Source organism: Peromyscus maniculatus, chromosome 22 (assembly GCF_049852395.1).
Source record: "Peromyscus maniculatus bairdii isolate BWxNUB_F1_BW_parent chromosome 22, HU_Pman_BW_mat_3.1, whole genome shotgun sequence".
NCBI lineage: Eukaryota > Metazoa > Chordata > Mammalia > Rodentia > Cricetidae > Peromyscus > Peromyscus maniculatus.
The window spans coordinates 48,344,848-48,365,091 of NC_134873.1; the positions used below are offsets into that span (position 1 = coordinate 48,344,848).

At 46.6% G+C, this 20,244-nt stretch overlaps 1 protein-coding gene across 2 annotated transcripts; it reads right to left on the reverse strand.

Annotated features, from left to right (window-relative positions):
• Window positions 1-1,250: 1,250 nt before the first annotated feature.
• Window positions 1,251-19,159, reverse strand: Cyp1b1 (cytochrome P450 family 1 subfamily B member 1). Of its 2 annotated transcripts, none has more exons than XM_076559673.1 (3): window positions 19,028-19,159; window positions 7,423-8,466; window positions 1,251-4,558 (listed from the first exon to the last, which is right to left on the reverse strand). In XM_076559673.1, exons 2-3 carry the CDS (start codon window positions 8,463-8,465, stop codon window positions 3,970-3,972), a joined length of 1,632 nt encoding a protein of 543 aa, XP_076415788.1. In that variant the 5' UTR covers window position 8,466; window positions 19,028-19,159; the 3' UTR covers window positions 1,251-3,969. The 2 variants fall into 2 exon arrangements, with proteins under 2 accessions (XP_076415788.1, XP_006988430.1); XM_006988368.4 differs by lacking the exon at window positions 19,028-19,159 and adding an exon at window positions 8,837-9,321.
• Window positions 19,160-20,244: the final 1,085 nt, after the last annotated feature.

A 20,244-nucleotide genomic window follows, 5' to 3' on the forward strand; every position in this document is an offset into this window, starting at 1 on the left:
TTTCATAACAACCGGGGCGGTTGTCTGGAAGAAATAAGGGCCCCTGACATTGCACGGCCCCACCGCCTGTGTGTGCAGAACAGTGAGGCTCTGGCTATGCGTCCCGTGACACCATGCAACTTACCAAATACATACAGGTCTGCAGAAGAGTATTTCCACATAATGCACTGCAGAATTTTCTCATCCATTCTATTTTACCGGACGTCAGCTACGCTTCCTAATAAAGAGGCACAAATCTTCAAAATGAATGGATGGCATGCTCAAAGAAACGGTCAGCATGCTGCCAAGGGGGACAGATGTATCCTGCATTTTTCAGATGAAGCAGAAATATTAGGTCAACATGTTAAGGCCTCAATCCAGTCTTTCAAAATTACGAGTTTGCTCTTATTTTTCTTGGCTGATCACCAGTAAAATTTAATCTTGTGTTGGTTTTTATAAATTCAGTAATATAAAGACCAAGGATTTGCTCGAGAAAACTGGATGCTAAAAAAGTACTGAATAAAAAAATAAATTGGGAAAAAAAATAAGAGCAAACAGGCTAAGGTATGGAATGATCCAACAAAATGATGCATATTTATTTATTTTTACGTTAGGGAGTAATGGACTGATGTGTAACAAAGTTGAGGGCAGGCACACAGCACACAGTGGGTATGTGAAGGCAGAATTAGTACACATAGGAGCTGTAAGGACCACACGCTTCAGTGTGTCAATGCCAGAGCGCATAATAATAGTAGAAATATATGACCCATGAGACTTTGCTATAACATAAAAAGAAACTTCATAGAATTATGAAAGTGAATTTTATTGTCTAGGTAATGGTGTTTTGTAATAGATAATGACCGATAAAAGTTTTTTAAAAAATTTTTAGTACATCAAAAGGTAAAGGCTACACATTAGTTAATGCTGTGTGCATAGAATCTGTCTTGGTTATGACTGTGCACTGTATCAGCTATATACACACTAAGAACATACATGATAAAGCACAAAAACACAAGAAGAGGCTAAATAGGAAGTTATCCATGGGTTATAGTCACCAGGTAACATGTACTCTTTATCATACAATCGTGTCACAGCTAAAAATATACTAATTAACATACATGGTGATGTATCTACTTGATCTAATACAGCCCTGGTGTGAAAACATTAAGAGTGTGGTAATATTTCACAGGTAAAGGCTAAGTTCTGGGGCATGAACTCTTTTGATTAATCCACAAAACATACCCGAGACATCTTTTTTTTTGTTTTGAAAAAAAAAAAAAAAAAAAAAAAGGATGTTCTGACACAATCCAAGCATTAATACCCAAATGAGGCATTTAGTAAGAAAGCACTTTTGCTGCGCTGAGCTGAACATTCTGCCTTATGTGGTGATGAGCAAATGAAGTCCTTCTGTGGGAGAAATAACATCAGGCTTTCTGATTAAGTCAGTAAATCCATCACGATAGCCTCCAGATCCGGTAATTATTGCTCATTCCTGGTTTACAGCCTCCTTCCTTTCACTGGTTTCTAAATACATTAAAGAACGCACCCCCTGCTTCTTCCTCTGCCACTGAAAGCCTCTGGTGAAAACGGTGCCCACATTCACAAAACGCACATCTGGGGCTGGTTAACTTAATGAGGGGCCCAGATTGGTACATGACGACTTTCACTATGACGGATTTCTCAGAGAAAGAGGCCACAGGAGCGCATGTCTCTGTCCCAGTCCTACTGAGGCGCATGCTTTTAAGAAGACTTAAAAAAAAAAAAAAAAAAAAAAAAAAAAAAAAAAAAAACGAAAAAACTTCAAAAACTTTGGACAGAGTTCATTTCTGTAGTTGAAATTAAGGCCTTTAAAATACTGATACAACCCGTGTTTCACATTCAAGGGGTTCTGTTGTGAAAATCTTTAAATAAAGATTAAATTTTTATAACTCAGTCTCCAACGACAAAATAGATGTAGAGGGGAGAGGTCGAGGAAGGTTCGGGCGATTCTTAAGACACCCTTAAAATTTAAGGGCTGTCACTCCAAACATCTTTTTCTCCCCAGAAATGTTCATGTTTCAAATTTTATAGTTCAATAAATTAATTTGGAGTGAATGGGAACCATTTAAACATCTTTCTTCATACTCATTCTTTGCGTCTTGCAGCTTCTGGCTGCCTCCACACAAAAGGCATCACACACTCCATCCTTTGTAATTCTGATATGAAAATTCCACAAAGCCCAGAGAAACAGAGCAAAACAGTAAGCTCTCTGAGCGCGGTGGGCTTCTTTTGTTCCGTCTAATGGCAAGGAAAACAGAAACGGGAACCCCCCACCAGGCCTGCTCCTACTTCCAGCCCTTCTCCAAGTGTTTTCAGCTTGTTTACATAGTCCAAATGCATCTATTTCCTCTTTCCCGGCTACCAAAAGGTGACTGCTCATAGTGTGCCATCCTAAATAAGAGAGCTGATTTTAGCTTCCCCCACCGTCTCACTAAACAACCTCCCAAAACAATTAAAAAAAAAAAACAACCCACAGACCTTAATACTCAACTTCAAAAACAGTAACAACAACAATAATAATGGTTAAAAAGAAATTGCCCAGTTGTAATGAGTTTCCTATCATATGTCCTAATACAAAGAATATCCAGAAAATCCATGGCCTTTTTTTCAGTATTTGTCCTCAGACAAAGGTTAGGTGTCTCCCCTTTGAAGGGATGGTGATGCTATTTCCTCTAGCTTCAACTGAAACAAAATAATCAAGATGGATTTTAAATTAATTTAAAATCGAAGCACGCCAAGAGTTTGGAACCTTAACATGTTAATGCGGTCAATTCCAAAAGGAGCATCTTTATCATAACAACTACCAGATAAGAACATATTTTGCTGGTTTAGTTTTGAGATTTGTTCCTTGCCTGAACCTTGAATGGGAAAAAAACAAATCTTTGTTACATGGTTCCCTGATGTCAAAACAGATCCATTTAGTCTAGCTCATTGCATGGATCTGGGCAAACTTCAAATGATTATATATACTGTTTGGTTTACTATATGACATAAGAAATATATCATTCAGAGTTTTGCTGATCAAATAATTAATATTCATATGATGTTTATGTATAATTATGTAACAAATTTACATGCGTTGAATACTATTTGGTGACATGAGGTTTTGATTTTTAGTTTGTGAGACTTATTACTGATACCAGTTTATTACAATCCCATATCTGAAAGCTTAAGTTGGACTAGCAAATATTTTTCTCCTCATAACTGGAATAGTTCATGTTAACAGCCAAATGACACACAACTTTAACTTGCAGAAAAAAATTTTGCTGTCTAAACAATTTACCTTTAAATTGATTGATCGCTGAAATCTACTGCAGTTATTAAGTTACCTATTCATTTCTTTTTGAGCAACTGACTTTAGGGTCCATCCTAAAGTGGGAGGCACATCTGCAGGCAGAACGAAAACCTTACCCAGGGCTACCTCAAAGGAGTTAGATTACTTTCCTAAGTAGGTTGTTTCTAGGTGGAGAATTTCTGGTCTTTACAATTTTACACTGAAATTACTTGTCTTCAAATCTTGAGTATATCCTAAACCTTTGCTTAGTGTGGTTTCTGAAGGGGTAAATTTCTGCACATAGAAGTTCCATCTCAAATCGACCTGCAAAGGCAGAATTACTGAAATACTTTGTTGGGTAGTTGTGCACATCTATTGATATGTGTGCATATGTTTAATTGGGGCGGGGGGAGTTCCCTTAGGAAGTTTTTGCTGACAGGATCCAAATTCCTTGGGCCCTTTTACTCTGATTCAAAAATACATCCAGTAACGATGGCATGGGCCCTGGAGGAGCCATGGTAAACATGCTTCACCTTCAGACCACTTGGTTTCTGCTCACTTCAGAGAGATGATGGCCAAAGTGGAACTGGAAAAAACAAACAAACAAAAAAAAACCCTGTGTTTTCCTCCCCAGTTAATGAGGCGGGTGTTGTAACATTTCGGCTACCTCTGGCTTCTCACTGACCAGCCTCCTCAGTTTGCAGCTTTTGAACAGCACTATCAAGGAGCTCCATGGACTCTCTGAGAGACACGTGGATTTTAAACGACTTGGGCTTAATGGTCAGGCCGTAACTGAAACTCATGTTTGAGGGCTCGTTTGGATTAGCCTTGAAATCGCACTGATGAGCGAGGATGGAGATAAAAAGAAACAGGAGCATCTTAGAGAGCTCTTCCCCGATGCACCGCCGTTTGCCCACGGAAAAAATCATCACACTGCTGGCTAGCTCCTTATTGATGAAGCCATCCTTGTCCAGGAATCGGGCTGGCTCAAAGTCCTCTGGGTTAAGCCACTTGGCTGGGTCGTGGTTCACAGACCATTGGTTGACAAAAACCACCGTGTTCTTGGGGATGTAGTAGCCTAGGACCACGGCGTTGGCCGTGGTGGCGTGAGGAATGGTAACAGGCAGAAAGCTGGAAAATCGCATCGATTCATAAAGGAAAGCCATGACGTATGGCAGGTTGGGCTGGTCATCCATGCAGGGCAGACGGTCCCTCCCCACAACCTGGTCCAACTCAGCCTGCACCCGAGCCTGTACATCAGGGTATCTATTTGGATTTCAGCAAGAAAGGGGAAGATTGAGAGAGAGGGCAGAGGAAGGAAGAGGGAGAGGGAGAGAGAGAGAAAAAACAAAATTAGTTCACCCTCCACCTCACAGCACACAGCAATTCTACTTTAATTCCACAAACTATCTAGGTCTGTGACTGAATTACAATTTCTGAAAGAAAAAAAAAAAACAGGTTACCAATTTCTCTCACTCAATATTACAAGTTAGACAATTTTATTTTTCTGTAATAAGCCTCTTATAGCCTAGGATTAATTTCCCATTGTGAGAAAATAAAACTCTTAAGTTTTTAATAGTCTAAAAATGCACATTAGTGGCCAAACCTACTTATGTACCGGGCACAGTGCCTAGGCCCACAAGACATTTTAGACACCCAGGAAAATATTTGTCTATCCTGTAAAGCCTTCAGACCTAAACAAATGGACTTCTAAGTAGAAGTTCTCATAACACGTTTTTAATATTGATTTTATACCAGTGTGGTCATAAAATATACTTTCAATGTGTTCATAAAGCAGTCTACAACGGCCCAAGGACCCCAGGCCCACAAAAGCTCAAACACTGCCCTGAACATGGATTATTTTCCTTTCCTCATATCATTAGACAATTCACTGTTATTATTTTATAAAGTATTACTGGTCTCCTGATAGATAAAGCTACGCATTTCCTAAATTTAAAAGGCAGAGTCCCAGTTTGTCAGATGGGGGTACAAATTTTACTTCTGCGCTCTTGCTGATAGAAACTGGGATAATTCTTTTGGAAGAAAAAAATCTTAGTGCACAGCAAACTTTACAAAGGCAATCATTCCTCAGTCCTTCATTTCTTAAACTTAAATTATTTATCTCTAAAAGCCTATTTTCAGAAAATAGCTTAACAGGTATAATGATACACAATTAGAATAATACTTAAAACTTATGATGCAGTTAAAAACCAACAATTACTGTTAAAGCTGAAAACTGATTTTATATGTGTATAATATTAGGACAAGATATTATGTAGCCATCAAAATTACTAAAAATACAGGTTTAATACAGAAAAATAAAATTGTCTAACTTGTAATATTGAGTGAGAGAGATTGGTAACCTCTGTGGTTAAGGGCATCAGCTGCTCTTGCAGAGCGCCTGGGAACAATTTCCAGCGCCCATAAGGCAGCTGAGTGGAGTTTGTAACTCCAGTCCCAAGGGATCCACCCCCTTCTGACCTCTGCAGGCACTAGGTGTGCACCTGGTACACAGACATCCACTCAGGCAAAACTGCCATATACTCAAAAATAAATGAACAAAAAAAATACTTTTCAAAAGAGAAAAAGCATGCTAACATCAATGTTAAACGTTGAGGAAGTTTAAATAGAAGGCTCAAAAAGGGTGGAGGGTGGAGGAGAATAATTACAGCCTTGAAAATAAGCTAAGCCTTTAAATGGTGAAATCCCGGCTGCTGTTAAAATCACTTAACAGAACTTCCAACGTTTTCCACGAAGGGCCAAATAGCAAGCATTTCTGACCTCCCTGCAACAGTTACTAGTTCGCCCTATGAAGACACTATGTAGCAGTGGACCGACCAGGTGTGCCCCTAAAATTTATGCTCTAAACAGGCATCATAATTTACCCACTCTGACTATACTGTCTCTTTGTGAAAAAGAAAAAATGTCATCTTTGTTTAATTGATAATGACCCCGAAATTATTTTATTTCTTTGGAACACATGGAAAGCCGCTTACACAGCTCAATAATTTTTTTTATTCCAAAGGGTACAAGCTCATCTTCGTATGTGAAAGACCTGGTGATCCCACTCCAAGGCGGCCTTTTTCCTAACCTTGAGTTGAATTCCCTTTATTCTCTGCCTCCGCTGCCCCCCCACCCAATAGTCCCAATATGTTTCCACGCTTTGACTTTAATATTGAAGTTATTTTAAATAGACTTTAAAAATGTGAAAGTAGTTGTGCAAGAAATATGAATTGTGTGAATCCAAATAGAAATCGATTCTGCATGCCAAATTCAAAGGGGGAGCACATATTCAGTATCCCTTACGTGCTAAGAAACGGCATAGGGTTTCCAGATAAAATACAAGCTAAATCTGAATTTCAGGTAAACATTAGGTGACCGTCAAATTCTCATAAAGGATTCATTTGCTTAGACCACCTGACAGCGGGGTGTGGGGGGGATGCTGCTTAATCCTTGCACGCAGCCTTGAAGTTCTGTAGAGGTCTGTGCCCTGGCCTACAGATTAGGATGGCCCTGGCACCTCCTTGATAACTTAGATTCCTCTCTAGATCCTGATCACAGCCACAGAAGTGGCTTTCTTTGCTCCTACTTTCTTTGCCTCGGGGTGAATCTTATTCTCAGGTTGTCCTCTGGGGACCTGCCTCCTCAGGCTTCCTTTGCCTGGTAACAAAGCCCTGCCCTGCAGCTGGATGTTAAGACCCGGGCTGGACAGCCTCCGAGGTGCCAGCTGCGCGCGCCCTGTTTAGTTAACATTCTACTGCACCACCTTGAACCTTGGAGCTGGTCCAATTCTGCTTCTTTTGAGCCACGGAAGGATCAAGGATGATCTCGCATGGCAAAAAATCTTGTTTTTGCGGGGGAGGGCTATTCCCAAATTTGTTCCCAGCCACGAGAGGAGTAGGGAGGGGCAGAGACAACTTCAGAGATGCTGGCAACCGTAGGGGGTGGGGAGCGCGTCTAGGCCTGTCCTAGTGGTCCCAGGGTTATCCTCCCTGAGATCTCAGTTTTAAGGAAAGGAGGTGGGGCCGGGCGAAACCTCAAACCCTGAGCCTAGCTAGTGACCTTTTAGCCACACGCCCTTTTTCAAAGGAGGAAAGAAAGGATCGACCCATCCCTCCTGGAGACTTTACCTGGTAAAGAGGATGAGCAGCCACAGCAGCGCGGTGGAAAGGGTGTCCTGGCTGGCTCCGAAGATGTCCGTAATAGTGCCGGGGACGTTCTCCAAATCCAGCCCGAAGGGACCATCGCGAGAGCCACCGGCCGCCTTCTTTTCGGCGGAGAGGATGAAGGCGTCCATCATGTCTCGGGGAGCAGCCCCGGGCACCAGGCTTTCGCGGTGCTTGAAAAACTTGTCCAGGACGAAGTTGGTGAAGCTGCGGTTGACCTGCTCGAACTCGCGGAAGGCGGTGCGCACCGGGTTAGGGAAGAGCTGCAGCCAGGGCAGCACGTCCACCAGGCTGCCTGCGCCCACCGTGCGCCCGAACTCTTCGTTGTGGCTGAGCAGCTCTAGGAACTCGGCATCGTCGTGGTTGTACCGGCAGCCGAAGCACACGGCGCTCATGACATTGGCCACGGCCACGATGATCGGCTGCGTCGGATCCAGGACGGCGCCGCCCGAGCAGCGTCGCACCAGGACCGCCACCAACTCTCGGGCCTCGCACAGCGCGTGGCCCTCCAGGAGGCGGCGGCTGCGCGGGTGGCGCGTGGAGAAGGCGCGCATCGTGCCATAGGCCGCGCGTCGCTGCGCCTTCCAGCGCTCCGAGTAGTGGCCAAACGCCACGCTGCGGCCACCAGACACCACGCGGAAAGAGGGAAAGGGCGGCCGGTCCGCGAACACGCTGCCCTGTTGCACCAGGGCTTGGTGGATGGCACTCTCGCCGTTCAGCACCACGACGGGACAGCTGCCCAGGCGGATCTGGAAAACGTCCCCATAGCGCCTCGCAAGGCGAGCAAAGTACAGGTGTGACGCTCGGCCCACAGACGCCGCATTTCCGATCAGTGGCCAAGGGAAAGGACCCGGGGGCGAGGACCACGGTTTCCGCCGCCACTGTCGCAGCAGCCACTGTCCCAAGTGCACGGCGGCCAGGACGGAGAGGAGTAGCAGAAGTGTGGTCTGCTGAGTAGACAGCGGGCTCAGCGGCTGCGGGCTGTCTGCGCTAAGGCTGGTGGCCATGCTGGGGATACAAAAGCAAAATGTGACACACTCAGGTGCGCAAATAAAAAAAAAGAGTGAGTCCCCCGCGTCCCAGCCCCAGCATGGGACCACAGAGCCTTGTTGAATAGAGAGGAGGCGGTGCCTAGCTCAGGTCAGGGGTGGCTTTCTGCACAAGGTGCTTAAGACGACCCTTCCACACCCAACCCAGCCTCCAGCAGAGACAACCCGCTTCAGAATCCCCAGGGGCTTAACGGTTCCCGGAATTCCGACATAATGCCGGTGGCAGACACAAAGGCAGGTTTCTTTTAAAGTAGCTACCACCCCACCACTGAATTGCAAGAACCGGTCTGAAGAGGCCACGGGGAAGGTGGCTCCGCGGACAGACTGACCTGCGACGAAGCGTGGTTTTTCCAGCGGTGCAGAGCCACCGGCTCTGGGAAAACGCCCCGGAGCCTCTGCCCAGAGCAAGACTTCAACCTGAGAGTCCCCCGAGACCTGGAGGCCCGCCCTAGACACCTGATGCCCACTGCTTTAGCACCCACTCTTGGCTCAGTCAGAACCTAAACTTGGATTGGGCTGGAGGAGAGGGAGGGGGGAAAAAGTGTCTCAAGTTTGCTCAGCTCCACTGCACCTGGGGCTCCGCAAAGTCGGGCCTTTCTCACGGAGTTGTTGGAGTTGCGGGTTGAGATGGGTGGGGGCGGGGAGTTGATAAAGTGGAATCAAATCCCAGGCCGTGGACGGCTTTCAAGCTGGCGTCGCAGAGGTGTCTGCGACGCACCCCAGAGGCGACACGCGCCATCCCTCTACCCGGGGGGTTTTAAGGACTGGGTAGAGGCTGGAGGGAACGGGACCTCGAGGGGGTGGGGCGTGAGGGGCGGGGCTCGAAAGTCTGGGGCTCGCGTCCGTCCGCGCTCACGGTGACCCAGGGTGGTCCAATGGGAAGTCCGCGCCGCGCGCTCGGACGGTCCTGGAACAGCAGCTGGCCGTTTTGTCGGGAGCCGCCTCGTAAAGCTTTCCTTTGGCGATAACGGCTTCTTATCATCAGCCATCCCCGAGTCAAGACCCCACGCTTTCCCCAGAACCGAGTTTGGGACGGAATTTCCCACGCCTCTGCGCGCTGGAGCAGAGAGCACCCAAGAGCTCGCCCCCCCCTCCTCCAGGTGACTCGAGCTTGGTGCTTAGCTCGTGATCCTTAGGCACCCAGCCAGAAAAGGAAACTTGTCATTTTAGGAACAGGGGTAGCTTGGGTTGCTTACGGTTTTGTCTTGCCTTGATTTTTATCTTAAGGTTTTGCAAACCCTTTGGCCCTACAGCGTGGCTCTTTGTGTGCACAGGTCCTCTTTCCACCTCTGCTGGCGAGATCAGGAACCCCTGAAAGCTGCTGCCCTACCGCCCCAGGCGTGGACCATCCTTCGGCACACAAAGCTCAGCAGGCCTGGAGACTTCCCAGGTTGGAAAGATAGGGGACGCGCCACCTGCTGGACACGCGAGACAGCTCTGATCGCACCCAGGCTGTAATGCAAGTTTGGGCGCCGCCGGGGGCAGTCCTGGAGCGCGAGACCTAAGAGGGGGCGGTGGTGAGTGGGAGGAGGAGGCAGCTCTGCATGCCTGGAACGATCGGGTTGAAAAGTTTCTGCTGTCGCCTCCCCCTTGCGTGCGGAGCTGTGCCTTGCGTGCGCGACTTCTGGGAAGTCGGCTCCAGTCATCTCCCTGGGCGCTGCTCTCGGCCGCCCCTCCCGCGCTTCTCACGGCACCTGACACGCCGAGGCGGCGGCCAAGGGCGGGGTGCCTGCCGCCACCACCCTCGGCGACGCACGCACAGCTGCGCCCCCAGGGCCTGCCCCGGGGATGCTGGATCGCAGCCGGCTTCTCGACCTTCGCTCGCGCAGCCTGGTTCCCAAACGAGGGCTGCTGGCCATGGGGGACGCTTCCTCCTAAAGGAAAGCCTCGGGTGTCTCACGGCCCTGAAAGCAGCTGCTCCTGTTCCTACCAGTTAATGCATAGACGCGTACTTTCAAAACACCTGTGAGAATAAGGTTTGAGCCAGGCGAGCCGAGGAAGAAGTAGAATGCTTCTCTTTAATCAAGTAGGAACTGTAGCTCCGGGCCATTGGTGTGGCCTCCAGACAACCCACTCCCAACGTTGTGTTATTGTCTCATTTACAAAAAAACAGATTCAGGGAGATTACGGACTTAAACAAGTCACACAGTTCTTTAGAGGTGGAGACAGGATTTGAACTCACAAAGTCCCACTCCAAATCCCTCATACAGGTTTATACCGAGTAAAAGCATACTTAATATGTGTATACATATATACATATATATATATATATATATATTCCGATAAAAGCAAGCCAGAGGGTGGTGCCTGGCACCCACAAGGTGCAAAGAGAGAACCAATTTACACAAGTAATCCTCCAACCTCCCACTTGTTCCAGAGCACACAAACATTTACATTTATTTACATAATAAATGTAAAAGCTTTTAATCAGCTGGAAAGATTTGACGCTTTTTGTCCATGATGGAGTGTTTATAAAACTCACAAAGAAACACTATATTCACCATGTTTAAATTGGCCACGTATGAGGGGGGGCGGTAGAAGGTGCGTCACAGCTGATATTGGAATAACTGATTGCATTATAAAGAACCTTAATGAAGGGGTCTGAAATGAAAGTGTCTAACATCTTTCAATAAAATGCCTGGCCCGCTAAGAAAAAACGCCTTTTTATAAGTGTTTTCAGTAACTTTTGCTATGCTTTCTGAATGAGATTTTATATACACCATGGTCGAGTACTCAGAGCAGAGATGAAGTTGGCCCTGGGCCAGGGGTGGGGGAGGGGGTGGGGGGGGTGGGGGAGACCACATTAGTTTAATAATAAGCATTGATTTCTCAGAGCTGTACTAGTCCAACATGTCTGTCTTTCTCATATAACAAAATGCTTGAGACGGGCCCATTTTAAAGGAAAGCGGGTTTATTTGGGATCACAGTTCAAGAGGCAGGAAAGCCCTCCAAGAGCCGTATGCCAGCTCCCGGGAAGAGGGAGAAGGGAGGGGCAGCCATGGCCACAGTCCCTTAGAGCAGAACGGGTCCAGGAGAGGCCCGAATACGCCATGGTCTTTGCTCCCAGTATCTAGAAACTCCCACTAGTCACCACCGCTACACTGAGAACCATGCAAACCATAATAAGCTCTTCCAAAGGAGGTTTGCGGCAACCCTGTAGTATTCAGCTTTAGCGGGCCCCTGGCTAGTGATGGTCTGGGACCAGCCCTAGTCTCCCACCGCACTCATTTAGGAGATGAGAATCAGCAACCGGCTGATGCACAGCCCTAGCCCATCTCGAAGCTTCTCTGCCAGAAATAGAGAAGAAGGTGGAAGCTGCCTCCAGACCAAGCCAGCTTCTGTTTTCAAGTATAGAGCAAGGCTAAGACCTCCTGTTTAACAAATGCCGTGTGGCTTTTAGTTCATCACGGGCATGCCTGCCTACCACAGCAAATGTCATCCTTGGGCTCGGCTCCTCAAAAAGTAGAGGAACCAGTTGGACGGATGCTGTCAGGGAGATAGGCTCTTATCAAAGCAGACAAACCAATGTGGCTGGCCACAGGGCACCCTCTTCAGGGCTCGGGCTCTTCTGAGCTTTTTTAGTACAAATGTCACTGAGGGGGCTGACTTAGTCCTCAATTAAAACTTCAACGTAAATAGATAGATAGATAGATAGATAGATAGATAGATAGATAGATAGATAGATAGATAGATAGATAGATGATAGATCCAAAGCACTGATATGTATCCCTGATCCATCTCAAAATGGGGTTCTGTTCTCTCTTAACTAATCATCATGTTGGGGCTTTGGGATTACCATCAAATTTCTCAACCAAGCTGCAGATCTTGGCCTAGGAATCTCCTCTCAGTCCACAGAGTCGGGGCACAGATTTCAACCTCCAAAATCTCAAACTTGACTTTTTCTTTCTCTCTTTCTTTTTTGTTCCTGCAACTAACTTTCAAAAAGAAAGTTAGTTAAGCTAGAGAATGGATTAACGTGGAGGTTTAAAATGCCTTATAGTGTATTGACTCCAAGACACAGCTAAAGTTACGCAAGGCAAAAAAAAAAAAAAAAAAAAAAAAAAAAAAAATGCACCAGCTCAGAGGATGGTTATGACATCTCCCAGCATGGAATGACCCAGCCAAGTGGCTCTTCCTCGCTGGCTGCCTCTACTCCTCCTGACCTTTGTGCTTCTAATTCCTTCACATTCTTAAACTGGCCACAGGCAGCCTTCCACTGAAAACCCTGGAAGAAGGAAAACATCTCTTTCAAGGTCCTAGAAGGACTCTGATAGGCCAGGTTGGCGTTGGGTTTCACGCCACACTGAAGAGTTCGTTTTGTAATTAGAAAAAGAAAGACGGGCAAAACACCAGGAAGCTAAGGAGCCACCACAATCCACTCCGTGCTTCCTGACTTATGCACAGTATCCTGACCATGTTGGGGACTCCATCTTGCCCCACCCACTCAAGGTTCCCAGGCCTCATAGATGCCTCAGATGGTGCAGCAGGCCTGTAGCGCTCTTTACCAACAACGCCACCCCAACTCTGTTTCTCTTCCTCCTTTTCTCCTGGTGTCCTTCCTTCAGGGCCTTTTTCTTCCCCTTTGTTCTTTCATTCTCACTTTCCCTTTCTCTGGGTCCATTTCCAGCTTCCACATCTCCTTCCCTCTGAGACGACCTTTTTCCTATCTCCGCTCCCTTGCCGCTATACTATCTGTATTTCTATCTCCTTCTCTTCCTCCCTCCCTTGCTCCTTTCCTTCCCTCCCTCCCTTCCTTCCTTCCCTCCTTCCTTCCTTTTCTCTTTCTTTTCTTTCTTCCTCCCCCCCCCCATTTGAAGGGTGGCAGCCAGGGCCTTATACAGGCCATACAAGTGTTCCATCACTGAGCTACATCCTGGCCTCTCTGTCCACCCCACCCCCACGCACACCTACTCCCTACACACATACTTCCTAACTTCCTTTGAACTCCCTTTTTCTTTCTCACAGAAGAGTAAAGAGCAGACACGGAGGGGCCAGAGAAGGAGGAGCAAAGGAAATAATAACAGAAGGAGTAAGGAGATAGAGCAACTAAGCAAAAGGAAAAGGAGAAAATATCAGATCCCAGGGCTAAAGATGAAACTTTGCGATCTTTTGATCTGGTGTTCCAGCCACTACACTAGAACATCTGGACACAGCAGGGATGCCATGGGAAAGGCAAGGGCGCCGTGGCCTGTATCTGCTTTTGCACATCTGTCCTCTGGGGTCCTGCCACAGCCTGGTCCGGTGCTGAAATGTGCCTTTCTGACAGCAGAGCTGGGGAATAAAAGCCCTGTTCCCTGGATCCTTTGACCTTGCATGAAACTCTTTAGACAGACGGAAGATATTGTTTTTCATTTTCCTTTTCTAAAGTTAAATGCTTACTAGGTTACTAAGAAAATACAGGTTTTGACAAAGTCCCCATTTAAACAAAACAAAACAAAACAAAACACAGGACATACACTTTGGCTCTGGGAAAGCTAACAGCAGATCCAGGCTCTAGGTCCAGACTTTTAATTTTTGTTCCATTAGCCTCTTCATTATTAGTATTATATCTGCCCCCCCAAGTTTTCTTTTTTTTTCCACAAGGAGATAAAAATTCAAGTTTGAAAAAAAGAAAAAGAAAAGAAAAAAAAGTTGTACTCATGCCCAAGGTTTGAAAAAATAATTGGTAGTTAAATAACCTAAGTGGCTGTTTTTCCTGCATAATCCCAAAGGGAACGTAAGAGCTGGATAATTATATGTTAGCATTTTTTGGCCTTGACCTCAATGGAATTCACCCCTTCTGCTATTAAAGAAGCTACAGCCTTTTCTTTTGCTGAATTTCTTTGGTTAGAAAGTTCTGGATACTAGGAGGCTCTTTTCAATAGCAAGGAAGTTCCAGAACGAACTTCGTTATCTTATAATAAACCTTGAGCTACCTTTTGACATCCAACTGAGTGAACACACCTTTCAAGTGGCATGCCTGAGGACGGCCTCTGAACCAGTCTCTGGTCACCTGGTCTCTTAGTCATCATTTGAATAACCTGTTTAAGCCTTACATCCAGTGTCTCTGCCTCCTGAACAGTATAAAATTTCAATACCCCTGACAAAGCATATGCCTGGAACTGAGCATCTCCCAGATCTGTTGTCTTGTCTAGACCAGAGAGGCATAGGCACTTTCTATCACACATGGTGTTTCTTTTTTGCTGACTGTTCGCCTCCTACTTAAAATATTTACACTTCACTAAGACTGTGATCAAGGAGCGGCCTCATCTTGTGAACCTGGACCGGATAGCTGGTGTAGGCTTTAATTGCCCATTTTTCAATTAATGGATTTTTTTTTCAATGTAAACTTCACATTTATCCTTCCCCAACGCATCTTACAACTTGAGGATAATTTTCTAGCCCTGGAGGCCATGTTGATACTCTTGGGTTTTGTTTTTGTTTTTGTTTTGTTTGTTTTTCAAGTGTGTGCTGTTTTTTATTTGTTCTTTGAGAATGTCATATATGGGTATAATGTATTTTTATCATCTACAACCCTCAACTCCATTCCTCCAACTCTTCCCAGACTCCCTTATATTCCCTTCCCAATTCTCTCTCTCTCTCTCTCTCTCTCTCTCTCTCTCTCTCTCTCTCTCTCTCTCTCCTTTCCTCCCTCCCTCTCTCTTCTCTCTCTCTCAATAACCCAGTGAGCTCAACTTGTGTGCCTGGGTGTGCATGATTATGGGACCATCCACAGGAGAATGGGTGACTTCCTAGGGGTCACGCCCCTGAAGAAAACTGTTCATCCTAAAGCAGCCATGAGCTACCCAAAAACTGCCCAGCTAGGGCTTGGGCATCAAGACTCACGCCACCTACTGCCTCAGCCAGCTCGTGCAATGCAGCGTGAAGCAAGGAGCTGGACCATTCGCCTGCTCTCAGGTCTTCAGAGCCAGGTCACCCACACTCACACCACCAGGACCGGTTCTACGGTTTTGCCCAGGTGGGGTGCAGGGCCGGCTCTCCTGTGTGCTGCAGCTGGTGAGGGGCAGGGCCAGTTCTCTCACTCTTGTGACCCAGGAGCCAGCTGACTCTCGCCTGCCTCAGAAGCAAGAAGCAAGGGTCCAAGCAGGGAGGACATCTTCCCTCGCCCATGCCACCACACAGCAGACTTGGGGGTGGGGGTCAGCTCTCCTGCTCTCACGCCCTCTGGGCTGCCTCACCTGCATCCCCGACACCAGGGGCAGCTCTAGTGTGCTGCCCAGACAGGAAGAAGAGGCTGCTTTCTCATGTGCTGCAGCTGGTGAGGGTCAGGACTAGCTCTCTCATTCTTGTGACCCTAGGGCCAGGCAGTGCTGGAGAGCTCACCCCGGGTGGTAATGATGAGGGAAAGATGGCAGCCAGCTACCACCCAGGCCCAGAACCAGGGCTATGAGTTGGCCCACTCCGTCTATGAACTGTTGGAGCAGGTGAAGGCGATGAACCTACAGATCTGAAACAGCAGGATCTCCATGACACAGGATAATTACAGGATATCTCACAGGAGTCCCAGTGAGAGTCCATTATGGGTGGTGTAGCAGAAGCCAGAGGTCTCGAGCCAGACCAATGACTCATGGCAATGGACATTTGCAAGTCAAGATGTGTGGACTAAAGGATAAGCTGTGTGACTCAGTGGGCCCCACGACAGCTTCCAGTACAAGATTCCTTTCTCTCTCTTTTTTGTTTTTGTTTCTGTTTTGGTTTTTCTTGTTTGCTTGTTTTGTTTCTTTGTTTGGTTTGGTTTGTGGTGTTCCTTTTCAATTTGTTTTTGTTGGGGGGGCAGTTGCAAGGGCAGAGGGCTGATTTGAGGGGACAGGGAGAGAAGTGAGATCGGAATGCATGGTGTTAATTCCACAAAGAATCCATAAAGTTAAAAAAAAAAGGAAGAGTCGCCACCCACACCCATGCTGGCCTGATAACTGGCTTCGTCTTGTGCAGGTCTTGTACAGGCAACTGTGGTTGCTGTAGTTTCCTAAGTGCCGCGGCCTCTGTTATATCCAGAGGATGTTGTTTTTACAGCAGCCTTTCCAGAGCTGTGGTTCCTACAGTCTCCCTACCTCCTCTTCTCTGGTGTTCCCTGAGCCTTGGAAGAAGCAGGTATGATACAGGCATTTAGGGCTGAGCACTCCACAGACACCTATTCTCTGCACTTGGACCAGTTATAAGACTGTATTAACTACAACCTACTGCAAAACGAAGCTTCCCTGATGAGGGCTGAGAGGCTGTATTGAGCCATGGTTATTAAGACAGCTATTTAGAAACAAGTTTGTTACTATGTCTAGAAAAACCATGTTTATACTTTTGTTAACCCTGAAGAATGGACACTAGATCAGGACAGTAAAAGCGTATGAAGAGCCTGTCTGTGGCCAGGTGACTATGGCCCTCTCTTGATTTCTTCAAGACAATGATCTTTGGGCCATGGTTTGTACTGTATTCTACACTTACATTATTCTATGATCACAGTATTATGCACATTTTATTATTTTCTGTTTTGACCAGATATACCAGATAAAGTTTTTAAATTATGTATATATGCATGTGTGTCAAAAGAGGGCATTGGATCACCGGGAACTGGAGATACAGTTGGTTGTGAGCTGTCCCTCCAGCCCCAGAAACACATTCTTAAAACATGCATGCACAGTACATAAATAGACTCTTGCTGCAAAAGTCAACCAATAGATGACACACAGAAAAACTGGAAAGATGCACTCCCATTCCATCTCGGACCCCAGATGGAGAAACCCTACTTATGTGCATATATTTGATATGAATGAGATCTTATTCGAATTATTACTCTTTGGTGATCTTTTCCAGCCCAACAATGTTGGCCTCGAAGGAAGATGCAGATCTGCTGCTTTTGGATGATTCTGGAGAATGTTTCTGACATAATTTATTTAGCTGCAAGTAATGACTTGGGTGATCATGTGTGCTGTCCTTGACTCTAATATCATTGACTCCGCATCAGTGATCTGGCTTTTGCTTCTGCTTCTGTAGGTATCTGTAAGTGTTGGAGTCTACCCAGACATATAGGATAACTTCACCCCCTTGCCACTTGAAAGGGCTTGCTAGTTTGTATCCCCCAAGGAGCCTTGATTTTTGTACCAGGTAGCACGTGGTCATTGTACCCGCTGCTCCTCTTACAGAAAGGACACTGTTACTTTAACTTAGCTTCGCAAATGGGGAACACAAAGTTAAAAATATCACCTTCTTTCAAACTAGTCTTGATTTTAAAGGACCTGTGTGTGCATACTCAGAACATCTGTTCTTCCTGACAAATGAGGGGAACCCCAGGTTAAAGACATGGAAACATTAGAAGGGGGGATTCCAAATCTCCTCATCCCAAAGGAGGCTTCACAGAGTCTGGGGAGAGAAACAGCAGCATCCCACACCCAGACCTGCTCTGAAATGATAACAGTTCTTTACATTCCCCCTCCCTCCACCACCAGCTCAGGCCCAGATGCCTTCCAAGCTCATCCAGTCCTTTACAGGAGATTAAAAGCCATGTGTCCCACACACCGGTCATCAGGAGCTTGGCACCCGTGGGTCTAAGTCTGGAGTCTCTTATTTATATAAACAGTAACTTAAGGTCCATTAGACATTCCTGAGCCTGAATTTGCTCAGTTTAAAAAACAAAAAAAAACATAGTATCCCCATGGTCATGGGGAGTAAATGAGAAAATCAATTAGTATAGTTCATGGCAAAATGAACCCTCAAAAATCAGCCAGTAGTGGTAGTGGTATCAGTATTATGTGTACCTACTCTGACTGAGTTTATTTTTGAGCTGCAAATCTTGGTCTTGAAGGAGTGCTTGGGTCTCCGTCACAGGAATGAGCACCTAGTCTGTCAGCTCTGTGTGACAACTACTAGGCCAGCAACCCCTCACCCCCCTGCCGGCTCCTGCCAGCCCCTGCCAGCCCCGAGCCGGAACCCTGAGTTTCTGCATATCTTTCGTAGATAATGCGCTGAGTGCCAGCCAGACTGCCAGGGTCTGAATGCCGCTCTTTCGTGTAGCGCTGAGAGGCTTCTCTGCTTTCTCATTTCATTCCTCCAGGCCCAGTTTAGACGTCAGTAAAATGGCAGTGACAACAGGAACTGGTTCCAGGAGCTGTGTGAGGACTAATGAGCGAGCACGCGCCAAGCTTGTAGACCGGTGCCCGTCCCATGGCGGCCACTCAGACGGCACCAGTTCTGGCTGTCCTGTGGGAGGCCATTTGCTGCCGCCTTTAAAAGGCGCTCTCACCCAGCCCTCTACTCTTGGCAGACAGGCTAAGGGGCAGTGGCCAACCTGTGATTTCCTCCAACTCCAGCTGGTGGCTCTGCGGCACTTCTTCCTCACCCCATTTTACCTCACCCAGGCTTGCCTAGGCGGGAATGCTAACTTGCAAAGGCTGTGTGCTCCCCCAGAAGCTCCTGGAGGGGCCATGCTGGCTCCCTCCTTCTGAGGCTCTTGTCCAGGCTTTCTGCTGGCTTTTATGGGCGTGTTTTGCAGCCCTAGGGGTGAAACAAGACTCCAGGAGAGTACTCACCAATCCCTGGCAGCCGAGATGGGGAAGCCAGGCTGGGTGAAAATTCAAGGGTGTGCTGTGGGCCCTCCTGGGGATGGACACCAAGGGAGCAGTACTGTGGTGCTTTCTAGAAGGTTCATCTGCTTTCTTCTCTTCCAGCCCTGGGAAGAAATGCACATGGCTTCAGATGTGGGATGCATGACCCATATGGCAGTCACATTGTGATGTTGTCACAGGCGCCTGCAGCAGAAGCCAGGGCATGGAGATCTTCAGCTCTCCCTCCTAAATGCCAGGGAAGAAAGTGTCCAGAAGCCTTCCCGGTCCAAACTGGGAAAATTACATGCAACAGTCTGTACTTTGGCACTGACTAACCTCCAATTTTCTTTTTTTCCCCTTGTGCTGAGTCAGACCCTGGTGGGTCATTATGTTTTGAGAATTTAAATGCAGGAAGAGGGATGGGCTTGTTAGCATCCAAGATTTGACAACCTGGCACTGTGGCCTGCTTGGAGATGGGTGCAGCATCCAGCCAGCAGCCATGCCCTTTGGACTCTCACTGTCCTGTTTCAGGGATGCCTCATGCAGTTAGGATGTGCCTGTGCCTGGAGTCCTCTGGGTACCAGCCACATCCCAGTGAAATCTCTGGGGTATGAACTACCACAAGGCTATGTAAGGGACTCCACACTGGCAGAGGACCTATTTCTGTACTGTTTTACTGTTGAGCTATATGGCCACCTGGGTTTCCTTCAGCAGATCAAAAAGGTCAAAATCAAATTACGTATATCATTTAATAAGGGATGCACACACCAACATTTTGAGTTCTACATACAGGCCACTATGCCCAAGTATAAAGTTTTTCCTCTGGTGTCATAAGACAGGATCTATAGCTTGTGTTCCTCTATTTATTCTCTTAGCATCCCCTAAAGCAACAAAACTAGTTGGAGACAGAGAAAGGAAAGGGACTAGTCTCCCACTCCACCCCCCCTAAGTGATAGGTGTTGTATTCCATGCCTTAAATCTTAAATCATATTTCTCCTAACCACCCTCAAGAGATTGATATATTAGCCTATTTCATTCATGAAAGGGTTCTTTGTCAAAAGCCATATGGGTTGCAAATGAAGGTGGCCGTCGGTCCTCTTTGTATTGATATAACAAATTATACAAAGCGGGGGAAACTTATAAAGTAAAGAGGTTTATTTGACTCATAGTTCTGGAGGCTGTGTGATCCTAAGAGCATGGTG